Source organism: Scheffersomyces coipomensis, assembly GCF_036884675.1.
Source record: "Scheffersomyces coipomensis strain NRRL Y-17651 chromosome Unknown DFJ63scaffold_2, whole genome shotgun sequence".
Classification (NCBI taxonomy): domain Eukaryota; kingdom Fungi; phylum Ascomycota; class Pichiomycetes; order Serinales; family Debaryomycetaceae; genus Scheffersomyces; species Scheffersomyces coipomensis.
The window spans coordinates 825,866-844,817 of NW_027042893.1; the positions used below are offsets into that span (position 1 = coordinate 825,866).

Genomic DNA, 18,952 nt, shown 5'->3' on the forward strand with positions numbered 1-18,952 from the left:
GTGTTCATAAATCTGATTATTAATTTCATTTGGTCCAACCTATTTTACAACTTCTTTCATCAGTTGTAATATCATATATCAACATACACATAGTGTCGTCATCCATATAGTATCATATCATCAACATTAAACAAATATGGGTCAAGCATTCAGTTTTGCTGGGATATTCAGTAAATTATGGGGAGTACAGAAAGAAATTAGAATACTTATATTAGGGTTAGATGGAGCAGGTAAAACCACTGTGTTATATCGATTACAATTAGGTGAAGTGGTAACCACCAAACCAACCATTGGATTCAATGTTGAAACTTTAAAATATAAAAATTTAACTTTAAATATATGGGATTTAGGTGGTCAAACTTCGATAAGACCATATTGGAGATGTTATTATAGTAATACTGCTGCCATAATATTCGTGGTTGATTCAACTGATAAAGATCGTATTGACATTGCATGTAAAGAATTACATACCATGTTAAAAGAAGAAGAATTGCAAGATAGTGCATTATTAGTATTTGCTAATAAACAAGATCAAGCTGGTGCTATGACTGCTGCTGAAGTATCTCAAGCTCTTAATTTAACTGATCTTAAAGATAGAAGTTGGAGTATTGTAGCTTCAAGTGCTATTAAAGGTGAAGGTTTAACTGAAGGGTTAGATTGGTTAATGGATGTTATAAAAGATGAACAATTATAATTAACTGAAATCAACAGTCACTCCTCCCTCCAGCATACCACCCCCGTCATATCATCATCAATTAAAAATTAGAGATCAAAACTTTTCATACATCTTATACACACATAAAAAATATCTATAATCCTTTGTCATTATTCACCTTCTTCCTTCTTCCCCATAAAAAGCGAAAATATTTAACCCTTCTATTTATGTACTTATAATAATTTTATATTTATCTAATACAATTTATATTATTACCAAATATTTTTAAGTTTAACTTTCTCTTTCTCTAACTCTTTCTAAAATGGTTTTAATCATTTCATTACCAATAGCATTAGCTTCTGAAAACATCGGTTGAAAGAATTTTTGTGTCTTCTCAAATTCTAACTTATATAATTCAAAATTCCCAAATGTAATTATACTAGCCCAATTTCTAGCAGCTATAGTGAATTCCAAATCTTCTTCTCTAAATGAAACATCATCAACCGCAACTTCTATACACTCATTAAGTAATTCAGGAGTACAGAAAAGATATTCTGTCACCCCTAAAAATATTCTAAATAATGGAGTTGAACAAATTATATGATCATATGGTACTATACCTAAATTATACCAACTATCAACAATAGCTAACAATGCTAAATGAGAATTTGGATGTCTACCACCAGGTGGAACTTTACTTAAAGAATATTTTTGTAAAATATCATCATCTAATAATAAATCATTAGTTTCACTAATATGATGGAACACAAAATCTTTAGCTTTTAATAATCGTTCTCTTAATTCAGATTTTTTACCTTGAATCATTAATCGGAATAATTCACTAGTAGATTTAGAATATTGTAATACTTGATCATGAGCTGATGGATTAGTAATAGAAAGTCCAGCATAAACATGCCATTTATTCGAAAATATCCGTAATGAAATATTAATCTTTGCATTTTCAATCCCTCCAACCCATTTAGGAGTTTCCCAGGGGTATTGATTTGATGATTTCCAAGCTACCCCCATAGAAAGGAAAGCGGCATGTGTAACTGCTTGGGTATCAGCGGTGATTTTATCATGTTCTTTAGCGGAAAGATAAACATGTTTTGATTTAAGACAAGATACTAAACATTCCACAAATTTAAAACTTTCATCACTAGCTCGATGTTGAATTAAAACTAATGGTTGACCGGTAGTACTAACTTTAGGACCATGTAATGAATGAACTGAAACTATTTCGATATCAGATGGTAATGTATTTTCAAACGCTGCTACTTCAGGAGCTTTACAAGATGTTTGACCTCCAACTATAGCTCCAAATTTTGTAGATGGTCCATATAATGATACAATTTTATCAATATTGGCAGCTTCCACACTATAAATGATATAATCTGAGATACGAGACACGTAATGACCATTCTTTAACACGGTGAACTTTTCATCTTTGAATTTATCCACAGTTGTATTGAATATATCTTCTCTATCACATCCTACTACTTTCCAACCTGCTTCACTAAATCGTTTGGCGTAAAGTGCTCCCATATCACCCAATCCAATGATCCCAATCGTTTTCTCGTGTTTGAGTTTCTCTTCTTCCTCAACTGTGAACTTCACCATTATGCTGTTGTTATATCTGAATGGTGGTGTAATTATAAGTATCGTGTGGTGTGAACTTTATAACTCCAACTTTTTATGAGTAACCGCAAAACCAAAACCAAAAAAAAATATTCAGATCTTTGAAAAGTTTTGAAAAATCATAAACACGTTATTTACACCACCAACAAATCAAGAGAAGAATGGGTCAATCAAGAGCTTTCAGTGCTCCAGGGAAGGCGTTGATAGCGGGTGGATACTTGGTATTAGATCCAATTTACAATTCATATGTTACAGCATTGTCATCTCGAATGCATTCTATTGTGGAATCCGATATCACCACCTCGACTAATGGAAGGAGGATCAAGATTTCATCACCCCAATTCAAACAAGGTGAATGGGAGTATATAATTGATGGTGACAAGTACTTTAAGGATTTGAAAGAGATTAATGGAAGAAAGAATCCCTTTATAGAAGCTACCATTGCTACTATCTTAAGTTATATTCAACCTAAACATAATTTCAATATCAATATAACCATTTATTCTGATGCTGGATATCATTCTCAAGAAAACACTGTTTCAGAAGTATCTTCCAATGGTCATAAACAATTCTTATACCATGAAAAAGCAATCAATGAAGTGGCAAAGACAGGATTAGGATCATCCGCAGGTTTAGTCACAGTATTAACCATTGCATTATTATCATACTTTGAACCTCAATTCAATACTAATACTTCTAAACATATTGTTCATAATTGTGCTCAAATAGCTCATTGTTATGCTCAAAAGAAGATTGGATCAGGATTTGATGTGGCAGCTGCTGTATATGGATCCATTATATATAAGAGATTTCAACCATCATTAATTGAGCCATTCTTAACAGGTGATAATGTGAATAATATAGACGAATTAAAAAGTTTGATTGAATCTGAATGGGATTTCAATCATGATCAATGTACTTTACCACCTAAAATCAGATTATTAATGGGTGATATTGAAGGGGGATCTGAAACTCCTAAATTAGTAAGTAAGATCTTAAATTGGAAACGTGAAAAACTTGAAGAGAGTGATTTATTATATCATAATTTGAATGCAAGTAATGAGAATTTAATTAAGGTCTTACATGATTTACATCAATTTTATAATCAAGATCCAGAAAAGTATATCACCGAAATAAACCAATCACATACTTCATCATCATCGCCTCAATTCAAAGCATTATCGGATGCTATCAATCAAATCAGATTAAACTTACAATCATTAACCAAACTATCAGGAGCAGATGTTGAACCAGAATCACAAACAGAATTACTTGATAATTGCAATTTATTAGCAGGTAGTTTTGGAGGAGTAGTTCCAGGAGCAGGAGGATACGACGCGATATGTTTATTAGTGATTGATCAATATATTGAAGATATTATTAAAGAAACGAAACATGATGAAAAGTTTAAGAATGTTACATGGTTGAATTTACATGAAGAAGAAGAAGGTGTTAAACAAGAGAATGTAGAAGATTACATTGGATTGTAAATTAGATAATTCATTTAATATAAAAAGTTGCAGAAAGTAGAAGTAGTTGTATAGATTTCAAATTTAATGAATAGAATTTTCTTGACATATTCTTCAAGTCATCTATAATCATATCAAGTTGTTCTTTGCATACGGTTTAATAACATATGGCACCATTTAAAAATTAATTCTATTTTTAGTCATTATTCGTTTTTTTTCTTTTGGTTCCTGAGTGAGGCTTTGACCCCAAATTTTACGAAAAAGAATCATCATATAAAGAAAGGCTGATTTCTCTTATCTAAGTATATTTTATTAATTTTAAAACGTCAATGGTTATTCAGTTGAGCTCATAATGTCATCTTATATTGAACCAAATGATGTACTACTAGGGCCTACACCAGTAGCCCAACCCCAGAGATTGAATCGATCAGATCAAAATCATGCCATGAATGAATTATTAGACAATGCTAAATCAGGACCATTAAATTATGATGAAGAAGTCGGTTCTGATGATGATTATTCTAGAACTGATAGAGATCAGTTCATACCCCATCAACAATACTTGGATTCCCAATTATACCTTAATAATTTAGATTCAGAGGGGAAAAGAAGAAGTATTTCTGAATCATCGATATATACGAAACGATTTCCTCAATTTAATACCAGTGCCCGAATATTCATGATTATTTCAATCATATCTGCTGTTATAGTCATTTTATTAGAAGTTTATATCCTTGTCATGATTCATTTACATGAGACTGATTTTGCCGTTTCGAAATATACCGAAATATCAATGTACGTGGCCATATTTGTATTTGCTATGATTTTTCAAATCCTTTTAACATACCTTGGGATAACCACTAAGAATTATCTTCTTATAATCATGTTGCTAATGTTCTATGGATGTATGATAATCTTCTGTGGGATTCAATATCATGAACTGAGACTTACGTTGGAGATCTATATGGTTAATGAAGATTCAAAACGATTAAGTATTCGAATCATAAATATCGTCATGATAGGGCTTACTGCGATATTGTTTTTGGTACAAGTAGTGATTTTCCAATTCCGATTAAGGAAAAGTTTAGAATTTTCACGATATTATAAAATCGGAGCTAATTTAAAGATCCGTCGAATGTATAATATATTTCAAATTCATCGATCATTGGTTATATTTGAAGGGTTTTTCTTTATTGGGTTCTTAATTCAATCATTAGTTATAATCGATACTAATGTTAATACCACTCCTAAACAATTCATTCTTACTGTTACTGCTTTCCCGGTAAGTTTAATAATTTTAATCATGAGTGATTTTGCAACATGTCGCGAATATCTTTATCTAACGATATTTACAACATGTGGATTTTTACTAGGGTTAACTTTTATAATATTTAAATTCGTCCTGATTTATACTAAATATGATATTGCTTATGGTGCGGACATTATTCCGGGATCTTATTTCCCAGGAAGGATATCATTAACTATATTTGCAGTTGTTAATATCGTTTTGATATTGATTAGCGTGATATTTGAAGTGTTAAGTGCTATGAATTATGATAAGGGGTTAAAAGTGAAGTTATCAGGGTATTATCATTGGAGGCGTTGGAGTAAGAAAAGAGAGGTGGGTGTTACTAAGGATGAGATGACTGAAGAGATTAAAGATGATCAAGTAGGTGATAATGAGTATAATGATTATAGTGATGATGAAATATCTATAAATTAGGTAATATTAATAGTAGTTTAATTGAATGTATAATATGTCAAATCAAGCAGTAAACGGTAGAAAAGTTTAACGGTTAACTTTAAAGTAAACAAACATACATCCATCCATAGATCATATGATTTAATGTTAACCTAAATTAAGTAATAATCGATAAAAATAAAAAAAAAATGCAACCGATATCAATCTGATGCATGAATTATAAATAATCACAAAGAAAGAACAAGAAGCATAATGACAGATGATTATGATTATGATGTAACTGATTATGGTTAAGGGTACTGTTGATCTTGAAGTTGTGAAATAATAAAGATCAAGAACATAAATGAATAATGGGATAAAGATGATCAGGTCATCTTGGCGCATAACCCTGTAAACGCATCCATAGTTAAGGAAAATGGTAAGAGACCGGATAATAGAATAATGATCCATTTGAGGGTGACCTTTTTGATTTAGTATGCATTTAGGGAGGCGCATTGGAAAAATGGAATGGGTTGGGACTTGTTAGCGCATACTGCCACAAAACAGGGTATGCGCATACACGGACAGAACAGGAAAAAAAGAAGATGTGCTAAAGACCATCAGGCCATGCGCTTATGGAAATTAAGAAGAATTAGGGGGGATGCGCCTAGGGAGAGAGAGATGGGAGGGATGCGATGGTCGGTGGCTAAAATAGATGGTTAAGGATACCTTAATGAAGAGGAGTATACCGTATAATTTATGTTAACTATGTATGTTGTTACAGAGGAGGTCTATCATCCGATTGACTAACTATTTTGTGATTTAAAATAATTGTTCTGTGTGGAATCTGTCACTAAAAAATTGGGTTCAGTAACTAATTTTTGCTTGCCCTCCCTGCACTGCTGCACTCCTCCTGTTCCAGTTAAGTTTCCGAAATCCACCAAAAACAACTGATTTCTTAATTTTAAACATGAGGGTGGTTCGATGACTGGTGGTCTCCTTCCATTAATTACCTTACATATTATTATTATTATTATTATTTATTTATTATTTATTTTTTTTTTTTAATTATGTGAACGACGTCCATTTTCAAATTTAAGGACAAAGGAGATGGTGAGTGGTGATGTATTTTAAACAATATATAAATGGGGTTTAACATCTTTTAAATTTATAATTTTCAGATTTGTTCTTTTTAGTCTTTTAATTCTTCACTTTTATATTCCATCAAATATAATTAAAAACCATATTATCAATTGCATACATAGTTCCATAACTGGTATCAATTGCAAAATTACAAAATCCTATTTATAGAAATCATAAAAATTTGAATTTTTCCAGGTATACGCATAATTAAAATCTGAAAAATCCCCCATCAAATTATTTAAACAATTAACTATCAAAGTTACAAAACCATTACATTACATTCAAAACAATTAATCCACTGACTTATCAATCATGGCTGAAATTACTTTAGGTAGATATCTTTTCGAAAGATTGCATCAATTACAAGTTAATACCATTTTCGGTGTTCCAGGTGATTTCAATTTATCCTTATTAGATAAAATTTATGAAGTTGAAGAAGCTCATGGTAAGAATTCCTTAAGATGGGCTGGTAACGCCAATGAATTGAATGCTGCCTATGCTGCCGATGGTTATTCCAGAGTTAAAGGTTTAGGTTGTATAGTTACCACCTTTGGCGTTGGGGAATTATCTGCTTTAAATGGTTTAGCTGGTTCTTATGCTGAACATGTTCCTGTATTACATGTTGTAGGTGTTCCATCCATCTCATCTCAAGCTAAACAATTATTATTACATCATACTTTAGGTAATGGTGATTTCACTGTTTTCCATAGAATGTCCAACAATATTTCTGAAACCACTGCTTTTATTTCTGATATTAATTCTGCTCCCGCTGAAATTGATAGATGTATTAGAACTGCTTGGATTAGACAAAGACCAGTTTATTTAGGTTTACCAGCTAATTTGGTTGATTTAAAAGTTCCAGCTTCTTTATTAGAAACTCCTATTGATTTAGCTTTACAACCAAATGATCCAGATGCTCAAGAAGAAGTTATTGAAACTGTATTAGAATTGATTCATAAAGCTGAAAATCCAATCATTTTAGTTGATGCTTGTGCTTCAAGACATGATTCTAAAGAAGAAGTTCGTACTTTAATTGAAACTACTCAATTCCCTGTTTTCACTACTCCAATGGGTAAAGGTTCAGTTGATGAAGGTGGTGTTGATGGTGAGTTATTTGAAGATGATCCAAATTTAATTCAAAAAGTTACTGCCAGATTAAGTGTTGGTAAAACTGCTGCTGCCAGATTTGGTGGTGTTTATGTTGGTACTTTATCTAAACCAGAAGTTAAAGAATTTGTTGAAAATGCCGATTTAATTATATCTGTTGGTGCTTTATTATCTGATTTCAACACTGGTTCATTCTCATATTCATACAAGACTAAAAATATTATTGAATTCCATTCTGATCATACTAAAATTAGACAAGCTACTTTCCCAGGGGTTCAAATGAAAGAAGCTTTACAAACTTTAAATTCAAGAGTTGGTCCAGCTTCTGCTCATTATAAAGTTAAACCAGTTCCAAAAATTAAATTAGCCAATACTCCAGCCACTGGTGATGTTAAATTAACTCAAGAATGGTTATGGACTAGAGTTTCATCATGGTTTAGAGAAGGAGATATTATTCTTACTGAAACTGGTACTTCAGCTTTTGGTATTGTTCAATCCAGATTCCCAAATAATACTATTGGTATTTCTCAAGTTTTATGGGGTTCAATTGGGTTTGCAGTTGGTGCTACTTTAGGAGCTGTTATGGCTGCTCAAGAAATTGATCCAGATAAGAGAGTTATCTTATTTGTTGGTGATGGTTCTTTACAATTAACCGTTCAAGAAATCTCCACTATGATTAGACATGGTACTACTCCATATCTTTTTGTTTTAAATAATGATGGTTATACTATTGAAAGATTAATTCATGGTGAAAATGCTTCTTATAATGATATTCAACCATGGGAAAATTTAGCTTTATTACCAACTTTTAAAGCTAAACATTATGATGCCATTAGAATCGCCACTATTGGTGAAGCTGAAGCTTTATTCAAGAATAAAGAATTTGGTAAGAATTCAAAGATTAGAATGATTGAAGTTATGTTACCAAGAATGGATGCTCCAGCCAATCTTGTTAAACAAGCTCAAATCACAGCTGCTGAAAATCAATCCTAATAGATCTAATCAAATCCAAATCCTCATTAATTAATTTAAAAAAGTACATACTTTCTATATATTATCATTTTTCAATCATTATTATTCTTTTTTATGACTGGTTCCTTTCTTCTCCTCCTCCTCTTCTACTTTTTTAGTTTGTTGATAAATTAAATTCAAAAATTTTATAATCTTAACGTTTTAAATAAATGCATTATGTTCTAATTAATTAATTAATCAAATCTGGTAGCATAATTGTTTAACCGTATGGGCTCATTTGGCTTAGTAATTTTATTAGTATTATTGTGGAGGTTCCCTTTGGTTGCCCAATAAAATTTCAAATTTCGGTATCCGCACTCCCTTTTACGTCAAAACTAGTTATCCCGATTCAATCTTTCAATTAACCTCCCTTTTACTTTCATTTTACTTCTACATCTTCAATTGATTTAATTTGTTATCATTTAACTTATTAGATACTTCCTAAAGACAATTTCATCAAAAACTTTTCACTTCAAAATGGCTTCAAATCCTCCAGGTGCTTGTTGTATTCAAGGTTCTTTACATGAAGGTACCCCAGTTGGAACTCATAAAACTCTCTTTGGTTTAGACACTTATCAAGTTGGTGCTGAACATGGTGATGAAAGAATCATTGTCATTGTTACTGATATTTACGGTCATAAATATAACAATGTGTTATTAATTGCTGATGCTTTAGCTAAACAAAAATATCATGTCTTGATCCCTGATATTTTAAAATCTGATCCTGTTCCTGCTACTCATGGTGATTTATCGGAATGGTTAGGTAATCATGGTCCAGATGTTACTTCACCAATTGTTGATCCATTCTTAGCTGCTGTTAAGAAAGAATTGAAACCAAAATTCTTTGGTGCTATTGGTTATTGTTATGGTGCTAAATACCTTATTCATAACTTAACTAAGGAAGGTCCATTAGATGCTGGTGCCGTTGCTCATCCATCTTTCGTCACCCTTGATGAAGTTAAAGCCATTGCTAAACCAATCATCATCTCTGCTGCTCAAACTGATCCAATCTTCACTGTTGAATTAAGACATCAAACTGAATTGGAATTAACTAAGATTGGTGCCAGATACCAAATTGATTTATTCTCTGGTGTTGTCCATGGTTTCACAGTTAGAGGAGATATCACTGATCCTATTGTTAAGTTTGCTAAGGAACAAGCTTTAGCTGATCAAATTGCTTTCTTCTCTCAATATTAAGAGAGTCAGTTCAGCTGTTATCAGATGTTTGATTTTTTAGAACACTTCTATTTATAGTTAGATTATATTTTAGATACAACTATATGTTATTTCATTGTTGTTAGATTTATACATTAATTAGTAATTGTAGAGTACTCGTATGGATAATGCCTTGACACAAATAGGCGCGATTTTAGACAACGGATTTATACCTCAAATGGGAACTGAAAAAAAAAGGGAACCAAAAGCGAGATAAGATTTGAGCAAATAGCAATTAAATATGAATTTTATACCACTTTCTTCTTCATAAAGCACGGTTTAACTGACTTCAATTGAGTAGAAATGGAGTCAGAGAAAGATTTATCACCATTTGGACAGGTTCCAAAACATACAGCCAGATCTAGGCTTAATAGAATCAAAATTATCGTCGTATCTATCCTTGCTCTAACCACTGTATTATTCAGTTTCTCATCAGTTATATCTAGCAACATTCAAACTTCACTTAAACAACATGGTGATAATTTTGAAGCTTTTCAAAGTCAATTGTCCGATATATTTCGTTTAGCCCCTTCTAATCCAGATGGGTTATGCCCAATTCCAAAGAAAGTAAACCCCCTTCCTTATCTTTATAATAATCAAACCTTACATAAAATCTTACATGATAAGGATTTTCAACTTCAATCTCGAGAAAAAATCATTGGTGCAGTCAAGATCCCTACTGAAGTATATGATAATATGATTAATCCAAATGGAGCTGAAACTCATGAAGAATTATATAAATTAGAACCATTATGGGAAAATTTTGAAAAATTACATCATTATTTTGAACAAACTTTCCCCTTGGTCCATAAACATTTAAAAGTGGATAAAGTGAATAAATTCGCTTTGGTATTCACTTGGGAAGGTACTGCTGATAAGAAACCCATCTTACTTACTGCTCATCAAGATGTGGTTCCAGTCCAGAAAGAAACTATTGATTTATGGACCTATCCTCCTTTTGAAGGTGGGTATGATGGGAAATTCTTATATGGAAGAGGTGTATCTGATTGTAAGAATTTATTAGTGGGATTATTAGAAACGATTGAATTGTTATTGAGTGAAGGTGAATTCAAGCCTGAAAGAACTATCATCTTAGGATTTGGATATGATGAAGAATCAGATGGAACTGGTGCTGGTGAAATTTCAAAATTCTTACAAAATAAATATGGTACTCAATCATTAGTCCAAATAATCGATGAAGGTACCACAGGATTCACTGAAGTTGAAGGTTTAAAAGTTATCTTACCATCAACCTCTGAAAAGGGGTACTTGGATGCTGTGATTGAATTATACACTCCAGGAGGTCATTCATCTGTACCTCCAGATCATACATCAATTGGTATCTTAGCCCAATTGATAAATAAAATCGAAGATGTTCAATTCGATAGTATTATAACTAATGCTAATCCATTATTACAACATTTACAATGTATAGCTGAACATTCAGATTCGATTGATATTGATATTAAAAAGAGTATTTTGAAAGCTCATTTAGATCAAAGTTCAAATTCTAAAGTTATGGATTATATTACTAATCAATTACATTCAAAGTATCTTATCACCACCTCACAAGCCATTGATATCATTTCAGGAGGAGTGAAATCAAACGCCTTACCTGAACATGTTAGTGTCTTAGTTAATCATAGAATTGCAGTTGAAGAAAGTGTCAAAACTGTCACTGATAAGCTTATTGGACAAATTGAAGAAGTAGCTACCAAATTCGATTTAGGAATAATCTTTGATAATAAAGAAATTAAAAAACCTACTATCAATGGATATTTCAACTTCACTCCAACCATGGCATTAGAACCATCACCGGTCACTCCAGCTTCAGGTGGTAGTTGGGATATCTTTACCGGTTCATTAAGATACTTGTATGAAGATTTAGTAGGTTCATCGAATGAAACCATCATAGCATCTCCATATGTAGAAGGAGGTAATACTGATACCAAATCGTATTGGGATTTAACTCCTAATATCTTTAGATACGAGCCAGGTATTCATTTCAGTGGTGGACATGCTCATTCAGTAGATGAAAGACTTATCTTAGACTCTCACTATTATATCATAGCATTTTATTATTATTATTTACAAGTTACAGATACCTTAACTGATGAATTCTTTGCCACTTAGATAGTTAAATACGTTTCAATACATATAAACAGTACAACTTATCGTTGTAGAAACTTCAACTAAATAGAATTTACATAATTTGCATTCAAAAAGAGCTGCGAAATTATTAATCATCTCTGCGCTATCAAAAAAAAAATAAAAAAAATAAAAAAAATCTGAAAAAAAAAAAAAAAAATTTTTGATTTGATATAGCAAGAAGAAACCAGTTACTAATCACATTAGAATATAGACGATGCCTACAGAGTTAGAAGAGTTAGTGGAGCTTTTGCATTCCCCACAACCAGCCGTGGTCCTGATTGCTTTGGATAATTTAGTGGGATACTCCCAAGGTGCCCATCAACAAGTGTTCAGTTATGGTAATTATGAAGCTATCAAAGATTTAAAGACTTTAAGTAAATCAACTGGTAAGATCACAGTACAACAGTCAACCACTGTATTGGCTAACTTATGTGATGATCTCACTATGAGAAACTTAATCGTGGAAGATTTCGAATATTTAAAGTTCTTAGTGGGTCAAATCGTTAACATAAAGAACTCCAATGCTGATATCATGTGTATTTTATTAACCAACTTAGCCAAGAACGATGCTATAAATAAAGTATTTGATATCGCTCTTACTCATAATGATGAACAAAAGAAAGTTTTCGAATCAAACCATGGTATGGATTGTTTAATGGATTGTTTCGTTAAGGGTAATGATAGAAAATTAAATCCATATGCTAATTATGATTATTTAGCTTATTTCTTTGCTGATATTTCAAGATTCAGTCAAGGTAAAGATTATTTCATTAATGAACAAGCTTATGATAATGTGGTCCCAATTTCTAAATTATTAGTATTTACTGAAAAATACGATTCCAAAATTAGAAGAGAAGGGGTTGCTTCCACTATTAAAAATTCATTATTTGATTCTAATGCTCATTGGAAATTAATGAATGATGAAAAGATTAATTTATTACCTTATATCTTATTACCTATTGCTGGTCCAGAAGAAATCGATGAAGATGATATGTTTAACTTGCCTGAAGAATTACAATTATTACCATCTGATAAACAAAGAGATCCAAGTAAAGAAATTATCTGTACTCATTTAGAATCTTTATTACTTTTAACTACTACTAAACAATTAAGAGAATACCTTAGAGAAAAATCAGTCTATCCTATCGTTAGAGAATTACATAAAGCAGTTGAAGAAGAACGTGTGGCTGATTTATGTGATAGATTAGTACAAATGTTAATGAGAGATGAAGCTCCAGAAGGCGCGGAAGAAGAAGAAGAAGAAGAAGAAGAAGAAGAAAGTGATGATGATGATGATAAAATCGTAGAAATTTTGTAAATATAGCATTATTAATTTCATTAATTTGTATAAACTAGCCTATACTAAAAAAAAGCTAAAAAAAAACTAAACTAAAAATTCAATTTGTATCATATATGTAATAAATAATCTCATTTATTGTTCTTTCAATACTAATTTGGAGTCCTGTAATCTTAATTTTTGTTTGACTATACTGATGATTCTTTGTTTATTATCAGGATGGGCACTTACTCTACTCTTTAATTGAGAAAGTAATTCTTTGGTGGTTAATGGATTATCAATAACAATATCCAATACTTCTTGGATAGTAACTAAAGATCCATCTGGACCAGCTGAAGTTAAATCAACAGCTTGGATTTCTGGAGTAGGTGATGCACTAACCTTGGTAACTACTGCACCTTTATCTTCAGTTTTAAGTTTCTTCTTTGGTGAAGTTACACCTGGTGAAGATCTCTTTCTACCATTGGCAACCCATTCACCTTTTGGAAATCCATTTAAGAATTCAGTTGGTGCCTTTATAACAACAAAACCATCACCAACATCAAGAGCAAAGATAGTTCTTGGTACATTTACATTGTTCTTATCATCGGCTAAAGCTTGTTCGTCTTCACCTTCCTTTTTAACTTCTTCGTCGTCACTTTCATCACTTTCAAGATCGGATTTAGATAAATATGGATTTAAATTATCATCTTCATCGTCGCTATCATATACTCCACCTTCTCTTTTATTTAAAACTTTTCTTAATTTTTTACCTTCTTTATCAACTTTTCTTGATTTTTCAGTATCAAATAAATCATCTAAATCTTCATCAATATCACCATCTGATTGACCATCAAAATGAGCAGCTTTTAACATTTCCTTTTTAATCTTTTGTTCTGATAATTTATTTTCTTCTTCATCACCATCCATTATTGGAGCTTCTTCATCATCAGCAAATTCTTCATCAAAATCTAAATCATCATGATCAGAATCTCTATCATTAAAATTGCCACTTCCTGATACTGTTCTTAACCCTCCACCATTAGTATTTCTTGATATAGAACGTCCTTCTGTGAATAAATTTCTTCTAAATCTATGATCTGTTTGACTATCTTCCATATGTTTCATTAACCATCTTGGAACATGATTTTGTTTATCCATTTTAGTTTCAGCTTCTTCAAGAGTTAAAGTGGCATATTTATTTCTAGGAGTGAATCTATAAACTTTTTCAGCAGGAACCACTTTGAATCCATCTTTATCAAATGCAAATAATACATGATTGGTATCAGCTGAACCACCTTCATAATTTCCTACAAAGACATTCTTACCATCATAATCTTCTGCAACCCAAGGATAAAATTCTTCATATCGAAGCTTTCTTTTGGCACTATCCATGATATTAACTTGTTTGGTTTTACGTTTGAATAAATTCTTCTTATTCTTTCTGGCTCCCCCTGCTGGTGCAACTTGAGCCATTTCAGGATTAACTTTTTTATCATCCTTTACATTTTCATCATTTACAGATGTATCGTTGGCTTCTTCCGCTTTGACATTAGCAGCTTCTTCGGCATTTCTTTCCTTCTCTCGTTTGAGTTCTTCTTGTTCTCTTTTTCTAATTTCCATTTCTTCTCTAGTTAAATGAAATTGAATATTACGAGGATCCTTTCTATGTAATCTTACTGGTTTGGTGAAATCTTCCACAATACGCACATCTTGCTTGGTTTGAAACTTCATGATATGGAATCTGATATCATTGAGTTCTTCTTTATTACATGACTTCAAAGGAATTTCTTGCCATCCATCATCTGAATTTGATTTGGTATCATTCACTTTGGTGGTAGTAGTAGAAGTAGCCAGACTTAAACCATTGTCTTCGTTCTCCTCCTTTACTTTACTTTCAACTTTGACCTGAGGCTGACTCATGATCAAATATATGGTGATATAGTTTGGGTTGATCCTAACAGATAAAGATGAAAAGATGATATATTTGTAAGTGTTAAATTCAATTTGATTTTCTTTAAATGTCAAACAGAACAAAAATATTTAGTAATGTCGCGTGATTATAAAATGTCGTTAGAGAGACATCTTTGATCTATGGAAATTTAGCTGCAATTTATGATTTAGGATAATAAAAGATTATTGTTGATATGATCTATATGTAGAATTATATAGTAAGATCATGGAGCAGTTACTAATAGTGGAATCTGTTAGATTTGGTTTAGTTCAAGGAAATCTAAAGAATGTAACATGGATGTATTCTTGTTAGTTGTTTCCACGATTAGCTCTGCTTCTTGCACTTTCAAACCATAATGGATTAGTGTGTCTTCAATAAGTTCTAATTATAGATCCTGTAAGCATAATCATCTATAACTATATCTATTTTCAAATGATATAGATCACAGTATAATTCAAAAGTTTAAAAACATTTGGTTGCGCCCTTGTGGCCGGTGACGGTCTCAGAAAAATAGCGATTGGAATTTTTTATGACTCTAAATCAAATCAACCAACTTACATCAACATTCATCTACTTCACTTCAATCAAGCAAGACTTTACTTATAGATATGTCATCTGTGGCTGTAACAGACAAAGAAGATGAAATACTAGACCGCCAAGAACATCATGAAAAGGGTGCTCCTCCAAGATATGTTGGTTTTATAGCTGGGATGTTTTCTGGAGTAACCAAGAATGCCGTGGGTCATCCCTTTGATACTATCAAAGTACGATTACAAACATCTGCAAAGGGAAGATTCAAGGGACCAATGGATTGTGTATGGCAAACTTTAAAGAATGAAGGTCCTAAAGGTTTTTATAAAGGTTTCACTCCTCCATTGATTGGATGGGTATTAATGGATTCAGTCATGTTAGGTTCATTACATGTTTATAGAAGAATAGTTCATGAACAATTATACCCTGAAGAAAAGAAATTACCTTTATTTGGTCATATAATTGCTGGTTTAGGTAGTGGATGGACGGTATCGTTTGTAGCGGCCCCCATTGAACAATTCAAAGCAAGATTACAAGTTCAATATGATGCTAAATCTAAAGTTTATACTGGTCCGTTAGATGTAGCTCAAAAGTTATATAAAGTATCAGGAATACGAGGCATCTATAGTGGATTATTATCAACCATGATCTTTAGAACAAATTTCATCTTTTGGTGGGGATCATATGAAATATTTACGGAATGGTTTAAAAATAATACTAAAATGTCAAATCCTTCTATAAATTTCTGGGCTGGTGGGTTATCAGCAACCGTATTTTGGATCTTTGCTTATCCTGCTGATGTGGTTAAACAAACTATAATGACTGATAGTCCTATACGATCAGAGAAAAAGTTTCCTCGTTGGATAGATGCTGTTAAACATATCCATAAGGAAAGAGGATTGAAAGGGTTTACAAGAGGGTTTGGTCCTTCGATCTTAAGATCATTCCCGGCTAATGCAGCTGCTTTAGCCGCGTTTGAAGCTTCTATGAGATTTTTGCATTAATATATATAGATCTTATATAAATATAAACTTTTAATTCAAAGTTTCACTGGTTGTAGTTGTAGAAGTATTATTCTTTTCCCATGGTTTAACTCTTTGACTTGCCTTTGAAGTTGAACTTTGATCACTTAAAACAGTATCTGGGATATGTTTTATACCAGGAACAGGTTTACCAGAAACAATCAATTCCACTAATTCTTGATAATTTGATGAATATGGTGGATCGGACGAAGCGTTATCAGTTGTAGCTTCTGGTTCTTCACTTGGCTTAACATCCTCTTCAATTTCAGTTATTTTCTTATTTTTATCATATTTATCCCCATTATGTAACTTCCATTGTGTATAATCGTCAATATTTAAGATATTTCCCGTATGAGAACAATAATAAAATGATTTAGCTTGTTCTATTAATTGTTGTTGATCCAATGCTGGAATTGAAATTGTGGATGGATTCAGTTCCTTTAAATTATCTAAGTAATTATCTAGAATTTGTTTTACACCATCTTGGAAATCAGAAAATGAGTTCCAGTCGTAGTTTAAGTATTCCTTATACACTTCTTCTTGAGGGTTTGTTGACATGGTTGGTGATATATTTCCTGTTCTAAGATTATCTGTGGGGAATCAGTCAAACACAATTTTTTTTTGACTTACACGGTTGGTGGTGAAAAAAAAATGTGAGATCCAAAAACTTTATCAATTATGGTGAAGAATGTCAAATCAATCTACTTCACATTGGACTCAATTATGTTTCAATTGTCATTTAATCATGTGTTGATACTATCAGTGGTATTAAGAATTGGATTCTTCTTATTTGGATTGTATCAAGATAAGTATATGACGGTGAAATATACTGATATTGATTATGTTGTGTTTTCAGATGCAGCATGTTATGTATACAATGGTGAGTCGCCATATAAAAGAGAAACTTATAGATACACTCCATTATTATCATGGATATTGACTCCTAACTGTTGGAGTGAACAAACATATAGTTTTGGGAAATTCATATTCATGTTCAGTGATTTAATTACTGGTTATATCATTAGTAAATTACTTCAAATCTCAAAGACAAGTAAAATCAGTCATTCAAAAGCATTAATACTATCTTCCATATGGTTATTGAATCCAATGGTGATTACAATTAGTACCAGAGGTTCATCTGAAAGTGTATTGACTGTGATGATAATGGCATCTGTCTACTTTTTAATGAAGGATAATATTTTCATATCAGCATTATGGATGGGTTTAGCTATTCATTTTAAGATCTATCCCATCATCTATTTAACAGCTATTGCTTACTATTTGTCGAATAAATCGAAACCATTTATAAATATCCCTATCCTTAATCTCTTAAATGTTAAGAATATTCAATTTATATTGGTATCACTTTCAGTATTCAGTATCTTAAATGCGATGATGTATTACTTTTATGGATATGAATTCTTATTTGAAAGTTATTTATATCACTTAGTAAGAATCGATCACAGACATAATTTTTCCATCTATAATGTCTTACTATACTATAAGTCATCCATAACCACCCCACCTTCATTCCAAGATATTGAAAAATTTGCATTCATTCCTCAATTATTCATCTCCGCTGTAGCGATTCCATTAGTATTCGCTCAACGTGATATCATCTCATCCCTATTCTTACAAACATTTGCCTTTGTGACTTTCAATAAAGTCATTACTTCTCAATATTTCATATGGTTCTTAATCTTCTTACCACACTTTTTATCTCAATCTTCATTAACTAGTAAGAAATTTGCAGCAAAAGGGATATTTCTTCTTATATTATGGATAATTTCTCAAGGTCTGTGGCTTTATTTCGCATATCAATTGGAATTCTTAGGAATAAGTACATTCGATCATGGATTATTCTATGCTTCAATCTTCTTCTTCCTCTCTAATTGTTATATCTTAGGACAATTCATAAATAGTTTATAGATAGATATGTCTCCCTCCAAAAAATATATATTTCCTGCATGTAATAATTTTTCAAAAAATTTAAATATGTGCGATGAAGAAGATGAATATTTGAAGTTGAACTAGATACTGTTAAAGATCTGTTTAGATTATCAAGACAGGACAACTTTATTACATAACATTATAGCATA

General features: G+C 31.7%; 12 protein-coding genes across 12 annotated transcripts; 9 read left to right on the plus strand and 3 right to left on the minus strand. All coding sequences in view use genetic code 12, as the record gives it.

Annotated features, from left to right (window-relative positions):
• Positions 1-136: 136 nt before the first annotated feature.
• Positions 137-694, plus strand: ARL1 (Arf family GTPase; the record flags this gene model as incomplete). Its single annotated transcript, XM_064904862.1, has 1 exon — positions 137-694. One exon carries the CDS (start codon positions 137-139, stop codon positions 692-694), a length of 558 nt encoding a protein of 185 aa, XP_064763533.1.
• A 252-nt stretch (positions 695-946) lies between these two features.
• Positions 947-2,275, minus strand: TYR1 (prephenate dehydrogenase (NADP(+)); the record flags this gene model as incomplete). Its single annotated transcript, XM_064904755.1, has 1 exon — positions 947-2,275. The coding sequence occupies one exon, from the start codon at positions 2,273-2,275 to the stop codon at positions 947-949; it is 1,329 nt and encodes a 442-aa protein (XP_064763534.1).
• Positions 2,276-2,454: 179 nt separating this feature from the next.
• On the plus strand, positions 2,455-3,783 carry ERG8 (phosphomevalonate kinase; the record flags this gene model as incomplete). Its single annotated transcript, XM_064905779.1, has 1 exon — positions 2,455-3,783. The coding sequence occupies one exon, from the start codon at positions 2,455-2,457 to the stop codon at positions 3,781-3,783; it is 1,329 nt and encodes a 442-aa protein (XP_064763535.1).
• A 331-nt stretch (positions 3,784-4,114) lies between these two features.
• DFJ63DRAFT_311531 (uncharacterized protein) lies at positions 4,115-5,485 on the plus strand (the record flags this gene model as incomplete). Its single annotated transcript, XM_064905780.1, has 1 exon — positions 4,115-5,485. The coding sequence occupies one exon, from the start codon at positions 4,115-4,117 to the stop codon at positions 5,483-5,485; it is 1,371 nt and encodes a 456-aa protein (XP_064763536.1).
• Positions 5,486-6,898: 1,413 nt separating this feature from the next.
• Positions 6,899-8,686, plus strand: PDC12 (Pdc12p; the record flags this gene model as incomplete). Its single annotated transcript, XM_064904764.1, has 1 exon — positions 6,899-8,686. One exon carries the CDS (start codon positions 6,899-6,901, stop codon positions 8,684-8,686), a length of 1,788 nt encoding a protein of 595 aa, XP_064763537.1.
• A 248-nt stretch (positions 8,687-8,934) lies between these two features.
• Positions 8,935-10,062, plus strand: DFJ63DRAFT_62022 (uncharacterized protein). The gene has a single exon (XM_064909031.1). It carries the CDS (start codon positions 9,182-9,184, stop codon positions 9,899-9,901), a length of 720 nt encoding a protein of 239 aa, XP_064763538.1. The 5' UTR covers positions 8,935-9,181; the 3' UTR covers positions 9,902-10,062.
• A 160-nt stretch (positions 10,063-10,222) lies between these two features.
• DFJ63DRAFT_285112 (uncharacterized protein) lies at positions 10,223-12,052 on the plus strand (the record flags this gene model as incomplete). Its single annotated transcript, XM_064904871.1, has 1 exon — positions 10,223-12,052. One exon carries the CDS (start codon positions 10,223-10,225, stop codon positions 12,050-12,052), a length of 1,830 nt encoding a protein of 609 aa, XP_064763539.1.
• An 85-nt stretch (positions 12,053-12,137) lies between these two features.
• On the plus strand, positions 12,138-13,410 carry HGH1 (Hgh1p). Its single transcript, XM_064906836.1, has one exon. It carries the CDS (start codon positions 12,285-12,287, stop codon positions 13,386-13,388), a length of 1,104 nt encoding a protein of 367 aa, XP_064763540.1. The 5' UTR covers positions 12,138-12,284; the 3' UTR covers positions 13,389-13,410.
• TFG1 (transcription factor IIF subunit) lies at positions 13,374-15,374 on the minus strand. The gene has a single exon (XM_064906837.1). The coding sequence runs from the start codon at positions 15,267-15,269 to the stop codon at positions 13,503-13,505; it is 1,767 nt and encodes a 588-aa protein (XP_064763541.1). The 5' UTR covers positions 15,270-15,374; the 3' UTR covers positions 13,374-13,502.
• Positions 15,375-15,908: 534 nt separating this feature from the next.
• DFJ63DRAFT_333815 (uncharacterized protein) lies at positions 15,909-16,835 on the plus strand (the record flags this gene model as incomplete). The annotated part of the gene is made up of 1 exon (XM_064907915.1): positions 15,909-16,835. One exon carries the CDS (start codon positions 15,909-15,911, stop codon positions 16,833-16,835), a length of 927 nt encoding a protein of 308 aa, XP_064763542.1.
• Positions 16,836-16,865: 30 nt separating this feature from the next.
• DFJ63DRAFT_333816 (uncharacterized protein) lies at positions 16,866-17,411 on the minus strand (the record flags this gene model as incomplete). The annotated part of the gene is made up of 1 exon (XM_064907916.1): positions 16,866-17,411. The coding sequence occupies one exon, from the start codon at positions 17,409-17,411 to the stop codon at positions 16,866-16,868; it is 546 nt and encodes a 181-aa protein (XP_064763543.1).
• A 165-nt stretch (positions 17,412-17,576) lies between these two features.
• Positions 17,577-18,782, plus strand: DFJ63DRAFT_322121 (glycosylphosphatidylinositol-alpha 1,4 mannosyltransferase I; the record flags this gene model as incomplete). The annotated part of the gene is made up of 1 exon (XM_064907393.1): positions 17,577-18,782. The coding sequence occupies one exon, from the start codon at positions 17,577-17,579 to the stop codon at positions 18,780-18,782; it is 1,206 nt and encodes a 401-aa protein (XP_064763544.1).
• Between the last annotated feature and the right edge of the window lie 170 nt (positions 18,783-18,952).